General features: G+C 39.9%; 1 protein-coding gene across 2 annotated transcripts in view; it reads right to left on the reverse strand.

The window, feature by feature from the left end:
- Positions 1-23,599, reverse strand: part of LOC115216728 (transcription factor AP-4) — a 94,655-nt gene that overhangs the window by 17,847 nt on the left and 53,209 nt on the right. The window contains exons 1-2 of one of the 2 annotated variants that reach the window (XM_036506733.1): positions 21,931-21,951; positions 4,469-4,628 (exon numbers count right to left, since the gene is read on the reverse strand). In XM_036506733.1, coding sequence (XP_036362626.1) covers positions 4,469-4,543 — 75 coding nt within the window. In that variant the 5' untranslated portion in view covers positions 4,544-4,628; positions 21,931-21,951. Of the gene's footprint in view, positions 1-4,468; positions 4,629-21,930; positions 21,952-23,599 lie in introns of those variants that run through there. The other variant, XM_029786267.2, reaches the window with a different exon arrangement.

A 23,599-nucleotide genomic window follows, 5' to 3' on the forward strand; every position in this document is an offset into this window, starting at 1 on the left:
CACCTGTACCTCTTTTTTTTTTATATATTTATGTATCTGCCTTTCATTGCTTTCTCCTCCTACCTGTGTAACAATACCTCCTCCACTCAGTGAGTCAGTAAAACTGCCAGTCCCTTCATATATTTCATCTCTTCTCTTCTCTTAATGTTTTTAACAGATTCCTTTCCACCCTCTCTCTCTTTCATATAATATATATATATATATATATGAATGAGAAAGAGAGGGTGGAGAGGAATATATATATATTATAGACATCTCCCACTATTTTGCCATGTGTCCTTAAGGAAAGTCTCTCTTCCTCTCTCTTTCTCTTACAATACATCTTCCCTATTCCTAAACACACCGCGCGCGCACACATCATTGCGGGTGCTTCTATGTTAAACCATTCAACATGCTTAAACACAAAACAATAATAAACATATCTGTCAGAAGGATAAACGTAATGGAAATCGACTACGGCAAGGTTTAGAATAGGAATACAGAAAGACTAAATTAAATACTGCAAAGGCTTTTATTTAATTTCCAATTAAACATTAAAACTAGACTGGGATATTATATATTAGTAAGATAACAGGATAACGCCGTTAGCAACGCGTTATCGATATAATGTCGTATTTATGTTTGGGTGATGGGGGAGGGGTCTCTTTTCTTTTCTTTTTTTTTTTTCTATGAAAAATATTATAAAATCATATTTGATCTGCAATCGAAGGGAACCCTAACACAAAATAATAGTAAACACAACGGGGAAACTAGTTGCATAGGTAATTGGCGTATATAACGGCTAATAAGATGCACTTCAAGTTTAGCAGGCCCTCAACAGCAATAAATAACAAGCCCCAATTTTGTGTTTATAAAACGTAAATTGATTTTTTGGGACATTTAACATACGGACAAAAAAGTGCGGTTTATATAAGGTAGGAGAGTATTTACAAACAACTCCAAAGTGACATAAAACGGTGACGTCTAACGAAGGTTCTTTGTGCTCGAAAGACATTTTCCTCACAGTAAACCAATTTATTTACATTTGAACTGTATACTGTTTATAAATTAATGATCTCTAATATTGCCACAAGATCACAAATATTAGAGGAGAGCACTGACTATTTTTAATTGATCTCCCAGCAGCTGACTAGCATATAACGTGCTGACTTCAAAGGGATGAATGCAGTCAGCTTCGAAGAAACTGAAAATAATCTCTTACATAAATAGAAAGCAACGATATACAAACACACACACACACATATATATACATACATGTATATATATATATATATTTATATATATATATTATATATGGAGGGTTGAGTGTAGACGCTTGTTACATCAATTCCCAGGTTAGCAATTTTATTTTATTGACCCAAGGCTAATAAGATACATTTCAAGCTTAGTAGGCCCTCAACAGCAATAACAAACCCCAACTTTGTGTTTATAAAACGTAGATTGATTTTTTGGGACATTTAACTTACGGGGGGGAAAAAAAGTGCGGTTTATATAAGGTAGGGAAGTATTTACAAACAACTCAAAAGTGACATAAAAGTGTTAGTAATTCTATTTTATTGAACCAAGGAGGATGCAAAGCAAGAGTCGACTACAACAGGATTTCAACTTGACCAAATACTGCAAAACATTTATATTTTATCCAACGCTCTACCTACTTTATACACCATTCTCCCATCCGTTATATATATATATATATATATATATATATATATATATATATATACAAACACACACACACCTTTCTCATAATGCCTAAGTGACATAAGATTATGTGTAATAAAGAAGTGGGCTCCAGCATTTTGGAAAGAGCTCTACTTCAAGTGGATCTTTTTTGTTCCCTCATGGAGTTCTTGCCACATGAAGGGTACTTCCTCTTTTATTTTTTAATCCAATCTGTTTACACATATGTGGAACCCTGCCGTACACAATGAAAATAAAGGAGTTCGTAGATCCTCTTAGTTGAAACGCTAAATTTCTTGTTCTTGCGACATACGACTGGTCCTATTTTACTCATTAGTTTTTTCTCGACAGAGACCATCACTAGTTCCTTTGGATTCAACTCATTGTTTAAAAGGCAAATAGTCTCGAGTCCTAGGTTTCAGGGGCAGTTTACCTAGTTGCCATGGCGTACAAAGTAACCGATGTCACAACATTCCTCCTGAAAAGAGCTCCAGCCAGTCGCTGAGTTACACATTTTAACCAGCTGAGTGCACCGGAGCAACGCTAAATGAAATGTTCTAATCAAGAGCACAAAGCAACGCTTGGTACGGGAATCGGAATCATGATGTTGCGATCATGAGGGCAACACCCTAAAGCACTAGGCCACGCCCCTTCGCATTTATTGTCTAGCTCCAAATTTAAAACTAATGATCATTCTCGTGGCACTCCGTCGGTTACGACGACACGGGTTCCAGTTGATCCGGTCAACGGAACAGCCCGCTCGTGAAATTAACGTGCAAGTGGCTGAGCACTCCACAGACACGTGGTGCCCTTAACGTAGTTCTCGGGGATATTCGGCGTGACAAGGCTGGCCCTTTGAAATACAGGCACAGCAGAAACTGGAAGGAAGAGTGAGAGAAAGTTGTGGTGAAAGAATACAGCAGGATTCGCCACCACCCCCTGCCGGAGCTTCGTAGTGCTTTCGCTCAATAAACACTCACAACGCCCGGCCTGGGAATCAAAACCGCGATCCTACAACCTCAAGTCTCCTGCCCGAACCACTGAGCCATTGCGCCTCTACAATGGTCATTCTATAATATACAAGGCAGGATGTCATTATGCGCATATCAGGGACTGCATTGACCAAGATTTTTCCAGAGGAGAGGAAGGAATCTGCAAACCCGAGACATGGCACGAATGGTTTCAAAGAGTAAACTCCACCCAGTCGCCCAGTTTTACCAACGTGGTTATGTTAATCTAAGTAACAGATTAAGTCTACCATCATAAAAGTATGGCAGGACTGGCCAACCTGTCTTTTTTTTTTTTTTAAGGAATAGTATCTTGGACTATTCTATCAAATGTAGTTTTTTTTTAAAGACAATCGGTTGTGATTTAAGGGAGATTTTGGCCGTTTATTTCTAAAAGCTGAATGACCTCGTAAGTAGAAACAATTTTGATGGTTTATCAAGTCTGTGTATACACTCAAGTCAATAGAAGAGAATTTGAGGACGGCGTTTCATTTCACTGAGGAATGAAGAATATAACATTTCAAGCTTGTGTTATAGTTTACTGTAGTTTGATTTTATTTCCCCAAGTATCTACAACCAAGGGGACAACACATTCTCTGTCTTCATCACTCAGACAAAAGACAAGGCCCAAAACATGAAATTCTTTCGTACTTCTCCGTTAATGGTGCTTTTCTTCTTTGCTTCAACTGTGTTTTACTGCTTAAATCCTGCTGCTAACTTCCTTAAAATAGCTATATACTCCCGCCAAACTTCAGTCTGTCCACGTACTATTATTATTACCCGCTGCTGGCATTAAAGAGAGGTTGCATTAGCAGAAGACAGAAGGAAGGGAGAAGAAGAAAAAAAATCTCTTGACAGGTGAAACTTGTCAATGAAACTACTCAAATAAAATAACTACAGCAACAGTTTTGTCTGTGAACAACAGACACACAAACATAATACAGAATCACGTACGTATACACACACACACACACACAGAGTTTTTATCTCTTCCCGCCTTTCTCGTCTATCATTTCACACAATCTCCGTGTCTCTTTTGTGTGTTTTTCGTTGTATATACAATAACAAAAGGAATTTTAATCGAATTCTTCACACGTACTCTCTCCACTTCACACTTAGAATATCTGAGAGAAACAGGCACTGTGAGCAGTCACTTTTGATTCTCTTTCATGTTTCCACGATTTAAAAGACGTACAGCGTGTTCTCGAGCCAACTAAGAAACCTCTGCGGGGGGGGGGGGGTCATGATAAATGCTAGAGATAACAGCTAAATCTCCTCGAACCACACTTGTCTTTAAAAACACATTCGATAATGTGCCCAACGGGCACATTATGCATGTCCATTATGCATGTGGAAAAGGCAAGATGGTCACAGCTGGAACGCAGCTGGCCAGGGAACTAATCAACAACACATCTGAAAACAGAACCACTCACACATGCTTCGTTCATTTTCTGTCAACCAAATCCATTCACAAGAATGTGATTGGCCTGGGCCTTCAGTAGAAGGCGGCTGCCAAGTAGGGCTCAACCCATGGTCAAACTTCTTAACCACACACACACACACACTCACACACACATATCCAGTAGATGAAACCTTGTCAATTCGAACTTTTCTCTATTCTCGGTATTGAGTCAGCCCGACAGTAAATATTCTGCTGTTATTCTTAAACTAGACTAAAAATAATAACATTTAAAAATATTTCTTATAGCACTGACTAAGAGATTATCAAACCAGATCTACAATAATACTACCTAGTTTGGTACAATAGCCTGCCACCTTACCTTACTGAGCTTTTCGCCAGCATGATGTGGAAGCAGCGTCTTCAGGGACTGGAAGCCAGCATTGATGCTCTGCATTCGTCTCCGTTCATTACTGTTCGCAATTTCACGACGGATTCGCTTCTCTTGTTCAAGTTGGGCTTTTGGTGATAGGGGGCGGGGTCTGGAAAAAATAAACAAACAAGCAAAGATCAGAAGTTTGTCTTCACATGAGAATATAAATCACATTATTAATTTTGAACGCAAAGGCTCAAAAGTACGACGATGATGGTTCTTAATCGGTTGGTAAGGAAGTTAGTTGCATATACAAGAAAATAGCATGCAACAATTAAACAATGTTGTACTGCACTGCAATGGTGTTAATGGCATTTCAGTTGAACCAATCAACGAACGGAACGGCCTGCTCATGAAATTAACACGCAATTGGTTGAGCACTCCACAGACACGCGTACCCTTAACATAGTTCTCAAGGAGATTCAGCATGGCACATAATGTGACAAGGCTGGCCCTTTGAAATACAGTTACTACTTAACTTTTGTCGGCTGAGTGGACTGGGGCAATGTGAAATAATGCGTCTTGCTGAAGTACACAACACGGCACCAGGTATCGAACTCGCCACCTTACGGTCATGAGCCAAACACTTTAACCACTAAGCTATACACCAGAACATGAAGATATGCAATAATTACATTTGTTACAACTTATTAACATTCGCTCCCCCCACTCCTGCATCAAAACACAACCCTGGGCACAACCTTGAAGAATTTTGACTCCAACATATTTTATTTTTAAATTGGTCTCTTTTTGACAAACTATTAACAATGGACGTAAACACACCAACTCTGGTGGTCCAGTAGTAGTAGGGGACAAACACACACACGTGTATATGTATGTATATATATATATATATATGTATGTATGTATGTATGTATGTATGTATATATATATATATATATATATATATATATAGATAGATATAATATACATATAATGTATATAATATACATATAATATATATATACGATGGGCTTCTTTCAGTTTCTATCTACCAAATCCATTCACAAGGCTTTGGTCAACTTAAGGCTAGAGAAGAGAGTTACCCAAACTGACACAGAGTGGGGGTGAACTCAGAACTATGTGGTCAGGAAGTAAACTTCTTACCACACAACCACAGAATGACACCATAGGGTAGGTGTGAGAGGCCAGATCCAGACGATTTGAACGTAAAACAGCAAGAAATAGTGGCCGGATAAGGTTTGTTTTAAATACTGAAGGCTTAAACCTCACTCACAGCACCACTGCAATAACATACCTCTCACCAAATACTCCACAACACCACCACCCTTTCATACTCATCACCACCACAACTGTCTTACACTCACTACACTCCACCCATCCCTTCATCATCATCATCATCATCACTCTCAAACACACTTCCCAATCAAAACATAGTCCCCCACCCATCTCTCAAGCAACATCAGACCCCACTAAATCAGCAGGCTTTACAACTAAAACTCTTCTTCTTGCCATAATAATTAGGTATGTACAACAAATAATAGAAACAGCTGACCTTATCAAACACAATAAGGAAGCTAGCTGTACCTGTCAGGTTTTCATATATTTACAATAGATACAGTAGTTTGGAGTCATTGGCAATTTTAGGTGACCCAATGATATAATTATATGTACAGCAAATAACAGAAACAGCTGACCTTATCAACACAATAAGGTAACTAGCTATACCATCACACACACACATATATATATATATATACACTAGTCCTAGTGTCACAAAATATTACACCCAGTGCACTGCAAAGGTGTCATCAGTGTTAGGAAGTGCATCCAGTTGTAGAAATCAGGAGCCACAAACAACACTTACAAGCAGGTTGTGGTCCTCACATCCATCTAAGAGAGCAAGAACTCATCCAACCTATTTAGTTTTCATTTCCCTCCTGAGCTCTTGAACAGATTAGGCAACAAGTTGCCGTTACTGGATTCTCTTGGTTGCAGTTTTCTCAGCATCCAGCTATGTGATACTGGCATCTCTCATATCATTATCATCATTTAACGTCCCAGTTATGAATATTTGGCACCATGAAGTTTTCAATATTCCCCACTTTCTTTTCCCCTCCAGTAATGTCCATTTGAAAGCTGTCTTAGAATGGTGTTGTTCCAAAAGCCAAAATATATAACCTGTTTTAATTTATTTTCCATGATAACTTCACAAAGTGGCCATGCATTGTCTCTCTTAGGAATATCCAGCATAGAGGGCAGATGTAAAAGCATGAAAAATTTTTAAACTTTTCTCACTTAACCCCTGGTTTCGAATCCATTTTCCTGAGAGAGACACCAACAGGAATGGTATTTGCTTATTACTGGTAGTTACATTCTAAGTTTCCATTCTTTCAAAATGAACTTTGACACATCATGTTTCAATGGGGTGGAGAGTAGAATAATTACCAGTAAAGTAATGGGGTTTTGTATAATCTTGTTTTTGTTAGAAACCATCACTTGAATTGCATATGATCATATTCACAATTTAATTTTGGAAATAACCAACGGCGTGACAGGCTTTTAATAACCTTGTTTTTATTAATCTGTTGTCTACAAAATTATTAACAACTAAAACTCATTGATTCCAGTAAAATTCAAAGAATGAAGAAAAGCAAAATGTTTTTTTAAAAAAGTCACCTTCTTCTAGAGGATTTGAACTCAAAAGCAGAAGCCTTGGAGAAACCACAATGACTATACCAGCTAAACTATCTGTATTTGGTCTGCTTTCACTTGCAACGGAATAGTTTAGCTCATGATGAACTGCTTTACATCACCGAGTTCTGTGCACATCATAATATATAACACCATACTGCTCTCACCACCACCACTCTACTAGTATGATGATGATATATATGGTATGGATGGGATGGTTTGACAGGTGGCAGCCAGGCAGAAGCCTGCACCATACTTTTGTGACTGTTTTGGCAGAATTTTTACAGCTGGATGCCCTTCCAAACTCCAACCACTTAGCAGAGTGGACTTTAGTGCTTTTTCCATGGAACAAGCACAGGTAAGGTCAGTTTTAGCAAGGTTTTTACAGCTGGATGCCCTTCTAAATGCCAACCACTTTACAGTGCAGACTGGAAGCTTTTTAAGTGGCACCTGCACTGACAGAGTCAGTACATTACAAGACAACAAATAAAAGGAAAATTTTTTTTAATCTTTTGAGATGGGAGGAGGAGGCATTGGAGGAGGTTTGTATATGTGTATAAATGCGAAGCCAGTTGAATGTGCCAGAAATATCAGCTAAATAAATGCAGACAAGGCTGTGTGGTGAGAAGCTTGCTTCCCAACCACTTGGTTCGGGGTTCAGTTCCACTGCAGAGCACTTTGGGCAAGTGTTGTGTACTATAGCCCTAGGCCAACCAAAGCATAGTCAGTGAACTTGGTAGGCAGAAACAGAAAGGAAGTTGTTGTTGTTGTCTTCTTCTTCTTCTTCTTCCAATCAGGGCTCACACCATTAGCCACAAAGAATAATCTCTAAGTCTACTCTAAGCTACTAAGAATGCATGTGGCAACTTGAAGATCCACCCACCACATGCAATAGACTGGCGGTTGCATGGATGCGAAAGCTATGTTGTTATCCACAATCCATAAAAGGTGGCTTTTTTTAACAGGTGGAGAGCTGAACCATCCTGGGGTACAGAGGATTCGCAATCTAGACTAGGGTTTGAAAGTTTAGCACACCATAGTGGGTTACATCATGGTTCCTCTGCTTTGTGCCAGAAGTAGGAAGAAAGAGTGAGAGAAAGTTGTGGGAACAAGTACAACGGGGTCCCACCCCTGCCGGAGCCTCGCGGAGCTTAGGTCTTTTTGCTCAATAAACACTCACAATGCCCCATCTAGGAATTGAAACCGCGTTCTTACGACCGCAAGTCCGCTGTCCTAACCACTGGGCCATTGCACCTCCACTGTTGTTGTTGTTGTGTGTGTTTGTGTCTGTGTTTGGCCCCCACCTCTGATTCACAACTAGTGTTGGTGTGTTTATGTCCCTGTAACTAAGCAATTTGGCTAAAGAGACTAAAGGAAGAAAAAACCAGGTTTAAAACAGAATCAATAAGTCCTCGGGTTGATTCATTCGACTAAAAATTTCTTCAAGGCAAGGTGCCCCAGCATGGCCACAGTCTAGAGACTGAAACAAGCGTAAGATACAAGATAAAGCTAAACCAGCTTCAATTTCCATCCTGTTTTGAACTGGAGGAAGGGGAGGGAAACAGGGTTGTCAGAGACGATTGCAGACACACACACAGACAGACAGACACATGCATACAGATCCAAACAGAAAAAGCTGTGTGCATTGTTATATACACAAACACATAGACACACCCACATACAGACACGCTTTCAGAAATGATTTATGAAATTCAATTACTGGCTAACAATGCTCATCTTTGTATTTACATACATACATACACATGCATGCATATATATATATATAATATATATATATATATAATATATATATATATATATATATATATATATATATATATAATATATACTTATTTTAAGCAGCAGAACATTCACAAAATCGGTTACTCTGAGTTTCTCGTTGCCGTTCATCAGACAGTTTTGCTAGAATGGAACCGATATATATATATATATATATACATACACATATATACATATATATATATATGTATATACATACATATATATATATATATATACATATATATATAGGTATATACATACATTCATATACGTTATATATATATCATATATACATACATATATATATATATTATATATATCCATATATCATATATACATATATATATATGTATATATATATATATCATACATATACATTATACATATATGTATATACATACATATATATATACACACACACACACACATACATATAGAGAAAGGTGGAGAGAGAGAGGAAGAGCAAGAGAAAAGAGAGAGAGATACATACTTAATACATACATATACACACAGCTCAACAATTTGTATGCAACATTCATCAATATGCACACACAGACACACAATGCATGCTATAGTGCAAAGAAGCTGCCTAGGCTTTCACAGAGCATGTCCACACATGGATGCATTTATATATAAGAGTGGATGGGGGGTATGTACGTCTTTTCGATGTGACCTTAAACTTACGCATATATTTCATTTGAGCACTCAGACTTCAAATTCAAAACTCCTTTGTTGTGGTAAGTGCTGGATTGTGTATACAACAATGTGTGTATGTGTATACACACACACACATATATATTATATATGATATTTATATATACATACATCATTATATATATATATAATGATGTATTTAACGGCGGTGCATCAGCATGGCCGCAGCTCTAAGCTGAAACTAGAAAAAAAAGAAAAAAAAAATATATATATATTATATATATATATAATACACACACATATACATACATCATCATCATCGTTTAACGTCCGTTGGCAATGATGATGTATGTATATATATGTATAAATATATGTATATGTATATATATGTGTGTGTGTGTGTATATATATATATATATGATGTATGTATATGTGTATATATATATATGTGTGTATATATATATATATATATATGTGTATATATATATATATATATATATGATGTATGTACATGTATATATATATATATGTGTGTATACATATACATATATATATATAATATATATACATAAATGTGCAGATATGACATATGTGTGTACATAGATATATACACAAAGACATACACATGTAATCTATGTACACAAAATCTCACATATACACACACACATACCTGCATATTTATTGATATTCAAAACATGCTTACAGCAGCATGTTGTGAAATACATTCTCACACACACAGACACACACACACACAAAACATGCATGTAAAGAATAGCAACACAAGTCCATGTACTGCAAGAATGCGCGATCTGCCACTGCTGCATGTAAGAAAATAGATTGTTGTAAGCGATGGTGGTGGCGGCAGTGTGCATGTATGTGTGTGGTGTTGGTGGGGGTTTACAGTGTGACTAACGCCATCCTTTTACGCTACTGCCGCCAATGTTGAGCTGTTGCCATCACCACCATACCCACCCTGGCCATTGAAACCATCAAATATAACCACCCCAAGCATACCATCCATCATTATCACTATGCCAATCTGCAAAATTAACCACCAGACCACGAATACTATCAAAAGAACTACCAAAGCCATCTATAACCACCACCACCACCACCATCACCATCACCATCATCATCATCTTCATCATCATCATCAACAACAACAACAACAGTAGCAGCATCACCGGTGACTACTGCTAATTCTCTGGAGACAAAGGAGGCTACACATGGCTACTCGGCTAGCTAGAAATAGCAACTAATTCCACCTTCCCCTCGAATTACACCCCCAGCATCTTTGAAAAAGGAAACATTGAATAAAGTAGTTGTGGGTTTCCTGCAAACAGGGAACAGACAGGACAGTCATGTCTGGAATGTCTTTGATTAGAGGCCTACTTGATCAGGGATTGACTTGGGGCTAAACAATAAATTCTCTAACAAACAACAATGACAACCACCGTCAGCACCACCACCACCATTACTGCTGCCATCACCAACACCGTCACTACACCACCACCAACAGAATCAGCACCATCAATACCACTGTAACCCACCATCACCATTACCACCACCAACATCGGCATCCAATTAAATCCACCTCACTGCATTGCAATGTTTCTTACCTGACCCATACCCCTTGGAGTTACTGTCCCACCAACAGTCGGAGCTATGCGCTGCAGACATGGTCTCGAGAGGTAACAGACAGCCGTCCATCCCAAACCCCCACCACCACTGCTTCTGGCCATTATTAAGTGAAAGGAGGCTGCTGCCATCATCAGCCGTGAATGAGAATGGAGAAGGTGGAATGCAAGAAGGTCGCAATGGGGAAGGGTGCAGGAGTGAGGACGACGCAAGAAGAGGTACGAGAGAAGGGGGTGGGTGAGTGTGAAATCAATAATCTCCGCTTCCTCCTCCTCCTCCTTCTACACATCCACTGCCACCACCACCACCACTAGGTCCTCGTTTCCGCCTCGGTTATTGATTTTGTACAAGTATTGCTACCATGACAGACACCAACACTATCACCACCACCACCACCACTGCCAGACTCAGACACCGCTGCTTACAACAACAGCAACACTCTTTTAATGATACCACCAACACCACCACTACCACCAACACCATGCAAACAAACAAGACCACTCACAGTAGTATTACTACCACATGTTAGCGCTACTACCACATGTCTAACACCGCTGCCAGCTGCAGATAGTATTTGCATTATAACTATAATACTACCACATGTGAGCACAACACTACTTACCACTACATGTAAGATACCATTTACAATATAATCCAGTGCAATCACTACCTTTACCAACACCCACATGTAGCACCAACACCACATGTAGCACCGATATCACTACTACATGTGAAATACCACCAACACAAGAATACCAGTAAGAACTATCAAAAAATGCAATTGCTTCTGCCATTATTTAACTATTACAACAGTAACAAGAATTCGGGATGGCCACCATCGCCACCACCATCACTACCAACTTCACCACCACCATCATCAGTAGTATTTATGCACTCCAAAGAGATACCACTGCTATGGAATTATCACAACCACAACCACAACCACCACCACCTCTATTAAAATAACAAACACTATCACCATAAACAGAACTGTAGGCATAGACATTTGCTTTCACCGTCTCCTCTTACTACTACCACTATCACTATCGCCCCCCCCCCCCCCCGAACAACAACAACAACAACTATTAAGAACCAGAGAATTGATGACATGACTAATGCCACCCATTTGCACTGCAGCAGCAACAAAAACCAGGAAACAACCACCAGTGGTACCACCACCACAGCCAGCACTAGAGCACAACCACACCACACTACTACTACTATTAACACCATGACCACCACCAAATGTACTATTACTACCACCACCACCACCACCACTACTACTGCCACACCAACAACAACAACACTTCAAGTACAACTACTACTACTACTACTACCAGACTGCAATCACACCAATGGCACTACTACTACTACTGCTGGCACCCATGCTAAGACTAGTACATGGCAAGCAGCCAGCAGAATGCAGCAACTGCCACACATGATGGCACATACAAATGCAGAAAACGTGAGTGTGTGCGCATTTGTGCATGCATGCATGCATGCATGTGTGCAGTGGTTGTGAGCGATTCAAGTTAGCACCATCAATGTTTGTTAGCAGGAATTATTACTGAATGATGTGGGTGGTTATGATGACGATGATGATGATGGTGGTGGTGGTAGTGGTGGCAGCTGATTATGACACCTGTGATGATGATGATGATGATGATGATGATGATGGTTGTGGTGGTGGTGGTGGTGGTGGCGGTGGTAATTGATTACGACATTTATGGTGATGGTGCTGATACTGGTAGTGAGGTTGATAATGTTTGTGATGGTTGTAGCAGACGTGGTGGTGTTGGTGATGGTGATGGTGGTCGTGGTGGTGTTGTGGGCAATGGTATTGCTTATTGTGACGATAGTATTGCTGATGATGATTATGATGGGGAAGGTGGTGGTGGCGAAGATAATGGTAATGATGTCTGATAATGGAAGCAGACAGATGAAATGATCATAATGATGATGATGATGAAGATAATGGCAAACAACACCCGCCCTCTGAATGGGGTGGGGGGCGAGTTGCTGTTGTTGTTGGTGGTGGTGGTGGTGATGGTGAGGATGACAATAATGATAACAGCCGCAGTAGTAGTGCAGCAGCAGCTGCAGCAGCTAGTTGTTGTTGCTACAGAGGAGGATTATAATGTTGGCAATGGATCCTGTTGAAAATGATAATGTTGCCGACGACAACCATTACGTTGTTGATGCTGACTTCAGTAATGAAGATGGCGGCAGTGATGGTATCAGTGGTGAGGATGGTGGTGGCGATGGTAATAAAAATGGTGGTGGTGGTGGTTATGGTGGTTGCAATGTTGCTGCCAGTGATAATAGGGTTGGTAATGTTGGTGTTGGTGGTGATGGTGGGGTGACGATGTTAAAGGTGGTGGTGATGGTGGCAGTAGAGGCGACAGTGGTGGTGGTGCTGCTGCTGATTATGATGAATGCCATGTCAACTTTTGATAAATGCCTAGAAAGCCAGAATTACTGTACGTGTGTGGTGTGTGTATGTGATTTGTACAAATATGTTGATATAATACATGTGTCTATATGTAAATGTATACACTGTGCGTGTATGTGCGTATGATGTCTTCAAGTGGCTGGAATGTATGTGAACTGAGAGTGGAATGGAACATGAACAGCAAGGAGAGTGGGGAGGAATATCAATGAGATGAAAAGGGAGAGTTAAAAAAAGAGGAATGAAGAATGACAGACAGAAGAGAAAGAAGAGAGAAAGACAGACAGCTGGTGAGGAGAGTAAGGAAGAATGATAGACATCTGAAATGAAGAGTACAGGAGAGATGGAGAGTAGAGAGAAAGGGTGACTGACATCTGATGAGGAGAGGGATGAGATATGGTAAACATATGAGACAGAGGATTGAGAGAGACAGTTGAAGGAGGTGTAAAGGGTGATTGGGGAGGGTGAGTGAAGAGAAATGAAAGTGAAAGTAAACGGATATAGAGAGAGGAGAGACAGCTGATGTGGAGAGGAATGGAGGAATGATAATGAGGTAGGGGTGGATGAATGAGCAAGAATGAGAGAGAGTTCTTGAGATGAAGCAACTAACAGAATCTGAAGAATGATGGAGAAGAATGTTTGTATGATTAAACATTGAAAGGGTGGGGTGGGGACAAGGGAGAAAGCCAGGAAGAGACTATAGGGGAGGGTATGGAGAGGCAGAAGGGATGTAAACAAGATACACTTAGACAAAATAGAGAGGGTTGCATGGCTGGATAAATAAGTAGATGGACAGATAGACATATTGATGGATGGATGGATGGATGGATGGATGGATGGATAGTAATAGATGACTAGAGGAATGGCTATTCATTATATATAGATGGAAAAAGTGAAGAAATAGAGAGAGGAAGGAGAAAGTGAGAAGCAAGAAAAGAGAGAAAGGTAAGGAATCGGATAGGTAGACAGACTTGTAGACTTAAGCCAGACTCAAGAAAGATAGAAAGAAACAGAAAACATAGGAAGGCAGCAGGAGGGGATGGGGATGAGGTACTTCTTGTGGAAGAGAAGAAAGTAAGCTAAAACAGGGGAAGAGAGGGAGAGGAGGTGAATGGAAGGTCGAAAAATAGAGATAGATGCAACTCAAAGAAAGAGTTGGAACAGCTTGTATGTAGGATGTATATATACATGTTCATGTGTGTATGAGAGAAAAAGAGAAAGAAAGGTGGGAAGCAGATTATAGTACAGTACGCACACCAAAATTTCTTAATGTGTGTGTGTGTGTGTGTATGTGTGTGTACTTGAGCAGAGTCGGGTGAACAGATGGTAGCTTGTATATGAGAGAGAAAGATATAGAGACAAATGGAGAAAAAGAGAGGCGGCAGAGGGAGAAAGAAGAGTGTATAAATCTGTAAAATATTTCTACACACACACACATACACTCATACAGCACCAGACTAAATCTTTGCTGCACTTAGTTATCTCCCCTCAGATTCTGAATTGAAATAAAACCCCAGGACCATTCACTATTGAGACGTCTTTTGACCGCCTTCTACCAATGTATGGACCTCAGGCCAATGAGATAAATATATAAGCACGCACTTAACAAGGAACCTATATGCAGTTGCTGGAAATAGAAATAGCAGCCAAATCCCCCTGAAATCACACATCCTTCATAGACTATATCTGAAAAATAGATGTGATGGTCACAAATGGATGACATTTTGATTATAGCTCAGTTGGCTCAAGACTGTTCTGTACGTCAAGCCACATCTTATTATGTGTAGAACACTGTTTTTGTGTTTTCTGTAGTTTGTAGTGGGGGTCCAGGTAGGAGTGGAAAATGGATTCATGGAACTAAGTATTGCCTGTACACCATCAGAGAGGAGATGGTCCTGTTATCTTTTAGTTGCCTCAATCACTGGACTGTAGCCATGCTGGGGCACTGTCATTTAAGGGTTTTAAGCAAATCTACCCCAGTATTCATCTCGCCAAACAATGGTGGGACAAACACAGACATGTGTGTATGGACGTATATCTTTGTTTTGGAACAGTGAATCTCAAAGCTAGGAAATAATAGCTTTAAAAAAAAACCCTTTGAATAGAGAAGTCAAAAGCTGCCTACAGGACTTGAACCCATGTCTTCTGCAAACATTGGATCAAAGCAATCCTTTGGATTTCTTTATACATTTTAGAAACTTCTTACCAGTGAGAATTGTATATCGTTGACATTGTAAATTTCTAAATCCCTATGACCAGTGTGTGTGCGTGCGCGTGCGTGCATGCATATATACATCACAGTACTGAACAAGACCATCAGATGCTGTTATATACCATTGGCCACAATGCAATTCCAATTCTGTTTCGATTGCAGCATTCTTCCCATCTTGACCCGAATTGCTTAACGAAATCGTCTTCCAAGTGTCCTGTTCTGATCTCTTGGATAACACTTGGCAACTGATGTCTGTGAACCATGTGGCACATCCAGCACAGAGGAGCTGGTGCTTTCAATACCCTGTACAGAGTGTGCGTGTGTGTACATATATATATATATATATATACACACACACACACACACCTATTGGCTTCCACACAGTTTCTGTCTACCAAAATCACTCAGAAGGGATTGGTCTACATACTGAACCCAAAACCACAGAGTTGCAAAGTGACCTTCCTAACTCCAACAACCATACCTGCACCTGCACAACTATCTATTTTATCATATTACTACTACTACTACTAATAATAATAATCAGGATAATTTCTATCAAAGACATTGAGCCAGGAAGTTTTTAGTGCAGTGCTGTTTAGTTCAGGGTTTCTCATTAGTGACGGGGAGGGGTGGAGGTCGACGAGGTATGGGCAAATTGCAATCTTTTATTACTTATTTCTTTCAGTCACTGGACTGTGGCCATGTTGGGGCACTGCTTTGACAAGTTTCAGTCAAATGACTTGACCTTGGTACTTGTTTTGTCAGTCTGGTTTTTGCCCAAATGCTAAGTTACACAGACATAAACCAACATCATGTGCCAAGCAGGATACGGGCACATGGGTACACACACACACACACACACACATATAGGTGCCACAGAGTAGGATTGAACCTGGAACCAAATGGTTGGGAAGCAAACTTCTTACCACACAGCCATTCCTGCACTTATGTTTAATGAAACTGTGATTGTTTTCAACTTTTTATTCTCATCCAAAACCAAAATGCAAACAGAAGAATTGTATGGACACTAACTATAGGCACTGGTGGGGACTATGTGGCATGAAGTTTGGTTCCAAATCACATAGTTCTAGGTTCAGTCCTACTGTGTGGTACCTTAGGCAAGTGTCATGTACTATATCACTGGGCCAATCAAAGGGAAACTGAAAGAAACCCATCATGTGTGTGTGTGTACGCATGTGCACATCTGTATGTGTTTGTCCCTCCACCAACACTTAACAGCTGTTGTTGGTTTGTTTGTGTCCCCATAATGTAGTGATTCAGTAAAATGAAACAGACAAAATAAGTATTAAACAAATAAGGACTGGGGGCTCATCTGGCCGATGAAATCCTTCATAGCGGTGCCCCAGCATGGCCACAATCCAATGACTGAAACAAATAAAAGATAAATTTGTTTTGTCGTTCCATTAGTAATTCGAGAGGAGGGACAAAAATTTGAGGACTACGAAAGCAAGCCTCAACCTCTTTACATAACAAGTAACTTTTATCAACCTTCAAAAAACAACATAAAGTTCGGTTCCATCTTCGGCAGGGTTTGAACCGAGAATGTAAGAAGACACAACTAAATGTAGCAAAGTATTTCGTCCAGAGCTCTACTAATTACAAAATGAAACACTCACCGCTTTATAGAGGGGACCTGCTGTTTGGAGGCTGTCGAAAGTTGTACCACATTACATTGCCTCGCATTTATGTTTTTACTTAGGTTGACCAGTCCATTTGTTGAAGGCAACAATTCTACTGAGGTGCACACAAAATATCACCACCACCACCATCAGCATCATCTGCTGCTGGTGCTGCCACCACAGCCACCACCTCCACCTCCACCACCACTACTACTAGCTAATTTGAGCTGGTATAAGGTAGATGAGAAAAACAATATTCATATATTCATATATATATATATATATATATATATATATACATACACACACACTCACAAACATAACACACACAATGTGCAAAAAAACTCCATGTCATCAAATTAATTATAACCAACATCATCATCATCAAACCGATGATTGATTCTCTTTGCTTTTCAAGTTTTTATTTTTGCTTTCATTTCATTTTTGTTTACTTTTTATATTTTTTTATTTATTTTTTTTTTTTATTTTACTACAGTTAATTAGACGTGGACTGCTGGACCACTCACATATGTTACCATGACAACTGTACAGTGTGCTGTAGCTGCAACAGTTTGTGTTAGCCTGCCAGGTGAATGGAACAGATGGGGAGAGGGGGGTATCAGGGTGGTGGAGAGAGGTGGGGTCGAAGGAAATGATGATTATGATGTCTAAGTGCATGCATACAACACATTTGCTTTTGTGTGTGTGTGTGTGTGTTTGAAGAAAAGAGAACAGTCAATTAGCATGTAATTTTTTCTTCTTTTTTTTCTTTCATTAACCAAAGGAAGAAATGTAACAGGGAAGGGACAGTGCCCCCAGTTTTTTTCTTTTGTTTTGTTTTGTTTTCTTTTAGGCAATCCATAGAATAGGGAATACGGATAGCTATAAGGATAGCCGTGCAAAATTAATCATTCCCTTTGACATCAGCATCATTATCATGATCAGAAACAGAATACAGTCATCACCCTTTAGCATTTAAACCAGCCATATCGGGCCCAAATATTAAACCCGTTTTATGTCCAAACCACCCAGATCTAGCCTCTCACACTAACCCTACAATGTCATTATCACTTCATCAACATCTCAAAGCTATGAGATAAAGCATGATTAATTCAAAACTATGTGAATAAATCATCATCATCATCATCCTCGTTTAACGTCCACTTTCCATACTGACATGGGTTGGATGATTTGAGTGAGGACTGGCAAGCCAGAAGGCTGCACCAGGCTCCAATCTGATCTGGTAAGGCTCCTACAGGTGGATGCCCTTCCTAATGCCAACCACTCCGAGAGTGTAGTAGGTGCTTTATGCATGCTGCCAGCACAAGGGCCAGGCAGGCGATACTGGCGTCAACCATGCTTGAATGGTGCTTTTAATGTGCCACCGGCATGGGAGCCAGTCAGGCGGATCTCAATGCTAAAGGATTAAAATAGCACCTACCAAATCTATTGTCTTCATTTGTAGCAACACCAGAGAAAATCAAATCTAACTGACCATCCATAACTCAACAACATAGATATACTACAACACAGACGGCAACAATGCTATGGGGTTGTATACAACTACTTTTACACAATATTCACTTCACATGTAAAAGACAGTGAAATAAGCACTGGTGCTGGTGCAACATGAAAAGCATTGGTGCACCCTGTACACTCTGTAAAGTAGACTGTGTTTGCCCGAAGCAACATTGTTTATGCTAATACAGGATTTTCTATTTTAGTTATTTGTTTGGTCTGGAGGAAGCAGTGCCCTTTGCAGGCTGTTTTAGACTGGTGAGATCAATGCCATTAACAACCACCTGCTGAAACTGTTGCAATATTCAGCCATTACATTTCTATGTATATATATAGTGCAGCGTTTCTAAACTGGGGTTCCCTGGATCCCTATGGTTCCACAAAAGATTCCTAGGGGTTCTGCGAGAAAGAGCAAGTTAAGCTAGTGCTAATTCTATGATCGTAATATTACTATACATGCACAACATATTATTGGTTATTGTAATATAGACATCGTCCTATCTAACCTATTATGTTATCAAAAAAATATTTATATATATACACACATGACATTTACGATATTTACCATGTGAACTACAATGAAAAAAATGAGAAAGATATAGTGTATAATTTTTTTTGTGCAGGGGTTCCTTGAGACGTAATTTATTTTAAGGGTTACGCAAGGGTAAAAAAGTTGAGAAACCCTGATACTAAGTATAGTATGAGGACCCAGCACCAAGACAAGACATTCAGTTATCTCCCTTCCAGCTACTCTCACACACCCTTGCAATAATGTGAGATAGCCTTGTGTCTCCCCTGTAGCAAGATACCTGTGCTTATCCTTCTATCATATTTTGGCCTTCAATACCTAGCATAAAGCTACCATCTACTGCCTTAGACAAGAAGGCTTTTTCCCTTCTGCTTTCTTTACTTTTGTCTTCCAAGTTACTTGGCAACCTCACTGGTGCCAGTTTCAGAAAAAGGTAATAAGAATAAAACAGAAAAAGGGTATCTAGTACACACTGTAAAGTGGTTGGCTTTAAGAAGGGTACCCAACTATAGAAATCATGTCCAAGGTGACATTGGGGTCTGACACTGCTCCGCAGCTGGTCAAACCCTGTCAAACCAGCCAACCCATGCTAATATGGAAAATAGATATTAGATGATGATGATGACAACAATGGTGATGATGATGACAACAATGGTGATGATGATGACAACAATGGTGATGATGATGACAAGAGGTGGTGGTGGTGGTGGTGACGATGATAGATGTGTATAAGATATAAGTGTGAAGCTACAGAACCAACAAGAGAAGATAGTTACCTAAGTAAATGTTAAATGTGTACAAAATACAATGGAAAAGGCCCAGCAGTAAAAGAGAAGATACTTGGTTACTACCTAGTTGTACACAGAGTACAGATTAGGCAGAACACCATGTGACAAAGACCCACTAATAAAATACATTATGAGTAGCCACAAAATAAGGAACAAAGGACCATAAGCCACAAATAAATATCCACAAGTGGTCTGTAACTGATCTGGAGGACATCATACAAGGGACAGCAAAATATAACTCTCCTGCTAGGATAGAGAAAGACTATGCAATGAGGAAGAAAGAGGAGAACGGCTTGTTAATGTATTAATGTGATTTTTAAGGGTAGTTTGTAAAGAGGCAGCAATAGCAAGGGATAGCTTACCAACAAAAAAAGTGATCTGACATTTGCAATGTGAAGGACAGGCAATATCAGATGATTTCACCTCCACCAAGTCTAATGGTGCACAATGGCTATAAGGCAGTGCTACACAAAGTAAGGTCCGTGGACCGGTGCTGGCCTGCGAGCCATCAGCTGCCCGTATGCGGAGAGTTTCCAGAAAAGAAAGAAACATTATAAAATGCTTATGTAATATTGTGTTGTTTGTTTACAAAATAAATATAAGATTTTTTTTTAAATGTCAACTTTTATTATATTAATTATATATATTGTTTCCAGTATAAATTAATATTACTAAGAAATATTACTGGTCCCTAGCACATTGGCAAAAAAAAAAAACTGCCAGTACGCCACATCAGATAGTTTGAGAAGGGATGCACTAAAATCACCCACCTGAATGAACACACACACTGACAAGAATGTATGGACAGGAAAAGTGTGCATGCCAGTCGTCATCATGGCATTCCGTCGGCTACGATGACAAGGGTTCCAGTCAACCTGATCAACGGAACAGCCTGCTCATGAAATTAACGTGTAAGTGGCTGAGCACTCCACAGACACATGGTACCTTTAACATAGTTCTCGGGGAGATTCAGCGTGACAGGGCTGGCCCTTTGAAATACAGGTACAACAGAAGCAGGAAGAATGAGTGAGAGAAAGTTGTGGTGAAAGAGTACAGCAGGGATCACCACCACCACTCCCTGCCAGAGCATGCAAGTATATTTGACAGAAACTAGTGTAGTGTAGCGTATATATGACAGTGTAGCATAGACACAGTGTAGTGGATATGTGACATTAATGGAGAATGTACTTGAGAGGTGACAGTGTAATTGACATATGATAGTGTAGTTGATAGAGAACAGAGTACACGACAGACAACAGTGTATATTTGGCCTATGACAATGTAGATGGTAGAGCACAGTACATGACAGAGGAAAGTGTAATTAATATGTGACTAGCTGACAGTGTAGTTTGATATGTGACAATGTAAATCAGGAGTTCTCAACCATTTTTTACCCACAGACCTCTTTCATTCGGTTTGCATTCAGATGAACCCTGGTAGCTATTCAATGTTTAAAAAAATCCAATTATAGTTTTATAATTAAATATCATTAGGTGTTGTATAAAAAAAAATTGTTAAAATACTTTGTGTATTATAAAAGTACAACCAGTTTATTGCAGATAAATTTGAACAACAAAATCTTACAGGGAGTTCCAAGGACCATTGAGGACCCTAGTTGAGACCCACTGGTGTGAATGAGAGAACAGAGTACATGATGCAGGACAGTGTAGCTAAGACATGTTGATAGTGTATTTCAGTTGACAGAGAACAACAGCATGCTTTTGATCATTGGTCCTCTCAATCAAGGATGACCTGGAGCTAAACAACACACTATATAACATACTACTACTATCGTTACTAAAAGGGTAAAGAGCCCCTTCAGTCACGAATGACCATGGCACTGCACCTAGAAAGTTCCCCTCCAAGGCACAAGTCCAGGCAAGGTTGTTTATAGAAGATCAGGAGTCACCCATGCATTACCAGTCACTCCTCTCCACACCAATGTTATGCGATTCATTTCTCAATGTGAAATAAAGTGTCTTCCTCAAGAACACAACACACAGCCCAGTCCTGGAATTGAACTCACTACCTCATGATTGTGAGCCTGACGTTCTACCCACTGATCCATGCGACTTCATAATTATCATTACTACCATCATGATATTTACTCCAGCTGCTGCTGTTTCCCACCACCCACCCACTTCTTCATGGTGGTTCATGCTTTGATAATCCTTAGGATCATCCTTCTTGTTAAATATGACCCTACCTTGTGATGTTGATGTTCCCATTTTTCCAGGCCCCCACCCCCGCCCTGACTAGCTCCCGTGCCGGTAGCATGTAAAATGCACCATTCAAATGTGGCCGATGCCAGTGCCACCTAACTGGCTCCTGTGCTGGTGGCACTTAAAAACCACTATCTGAACGTGGCCAATGCCTGTGCGGGTGGCACATAGAAAGCACCATCCAAACATGGGCGATGCCAGTGCCACTTGACTGGCTCCCATGCCGGTGGCACATAAAAAGCACCCACTATACACTATACAACGTGGTTGACGTTAGGAAGGCCATCCAGCTGTAGAAACATTGCCAGATCAGATTTTGAGCCTGGTGTGGCCTCCTGGATTGCCACCCCATGCCAGCATGGAAAACGGATATTAAATGATGATGATGATGATGATGATGTACCTTCTGATATATTTGATGATTCATTGATTACAAAATACTACATCAAGAGAGATTGTGGTCCTTGTCTTAGAAGCCATTAAGGAGCCATTTCCTTTTTTCTACTTCGTTTTTTATTTTCTCCTCCCCCATTCAGCTTGTTGATGTTGATGCTGAATGTGATCCATATTCAACAGGATGCTTTACCAGCATGCTAGCCCCCACTTCCTATGGTTTTCAACAAGCTCTCCACCACCCCACTCACCCAGCACAAAAACTTGTACTCTCACTGTACTTTGCTGCCACCACCACCACCAACAACACCATATATAAACAAACAGAAAAAAAAAATCAAACCTGTTAACAAGATGTTCACTGAAGCAGTGAGTAAGCATTGGAACAGCTGAGATTGGCTGCACTAGTTTAGAGAGGAAGAGGGGGAGGGAGCAGAACGAGAGAAAAGGAAAGAGAGAGAAAAAGAGAAAGAGTGGAGTTGAAAGAAAGAGATATGGTGATGGCCACATGGCACACAAACACAATTTAATACACAATGGATGAATCTGCCTATCTTCCACCACACTCACCCACTTCTTTTTCTGGAGGAGGACCAAGAC

The sequence above is a fragment of the Octopus sinensis genome, linkage group LG10 (genome assembly GCF_006345805.1).
Source record: "Octopus sinensis linkage group LG10, ASM634580v1, whole genome shotgun sequence".
In the NCBI taxonomy this organism is placed as follows: Eukaryota; Metazoa; Mollusca; class Cephalopoda; order Octopoda; family Octopodidae; genus Octopus; species Octopus sinensis.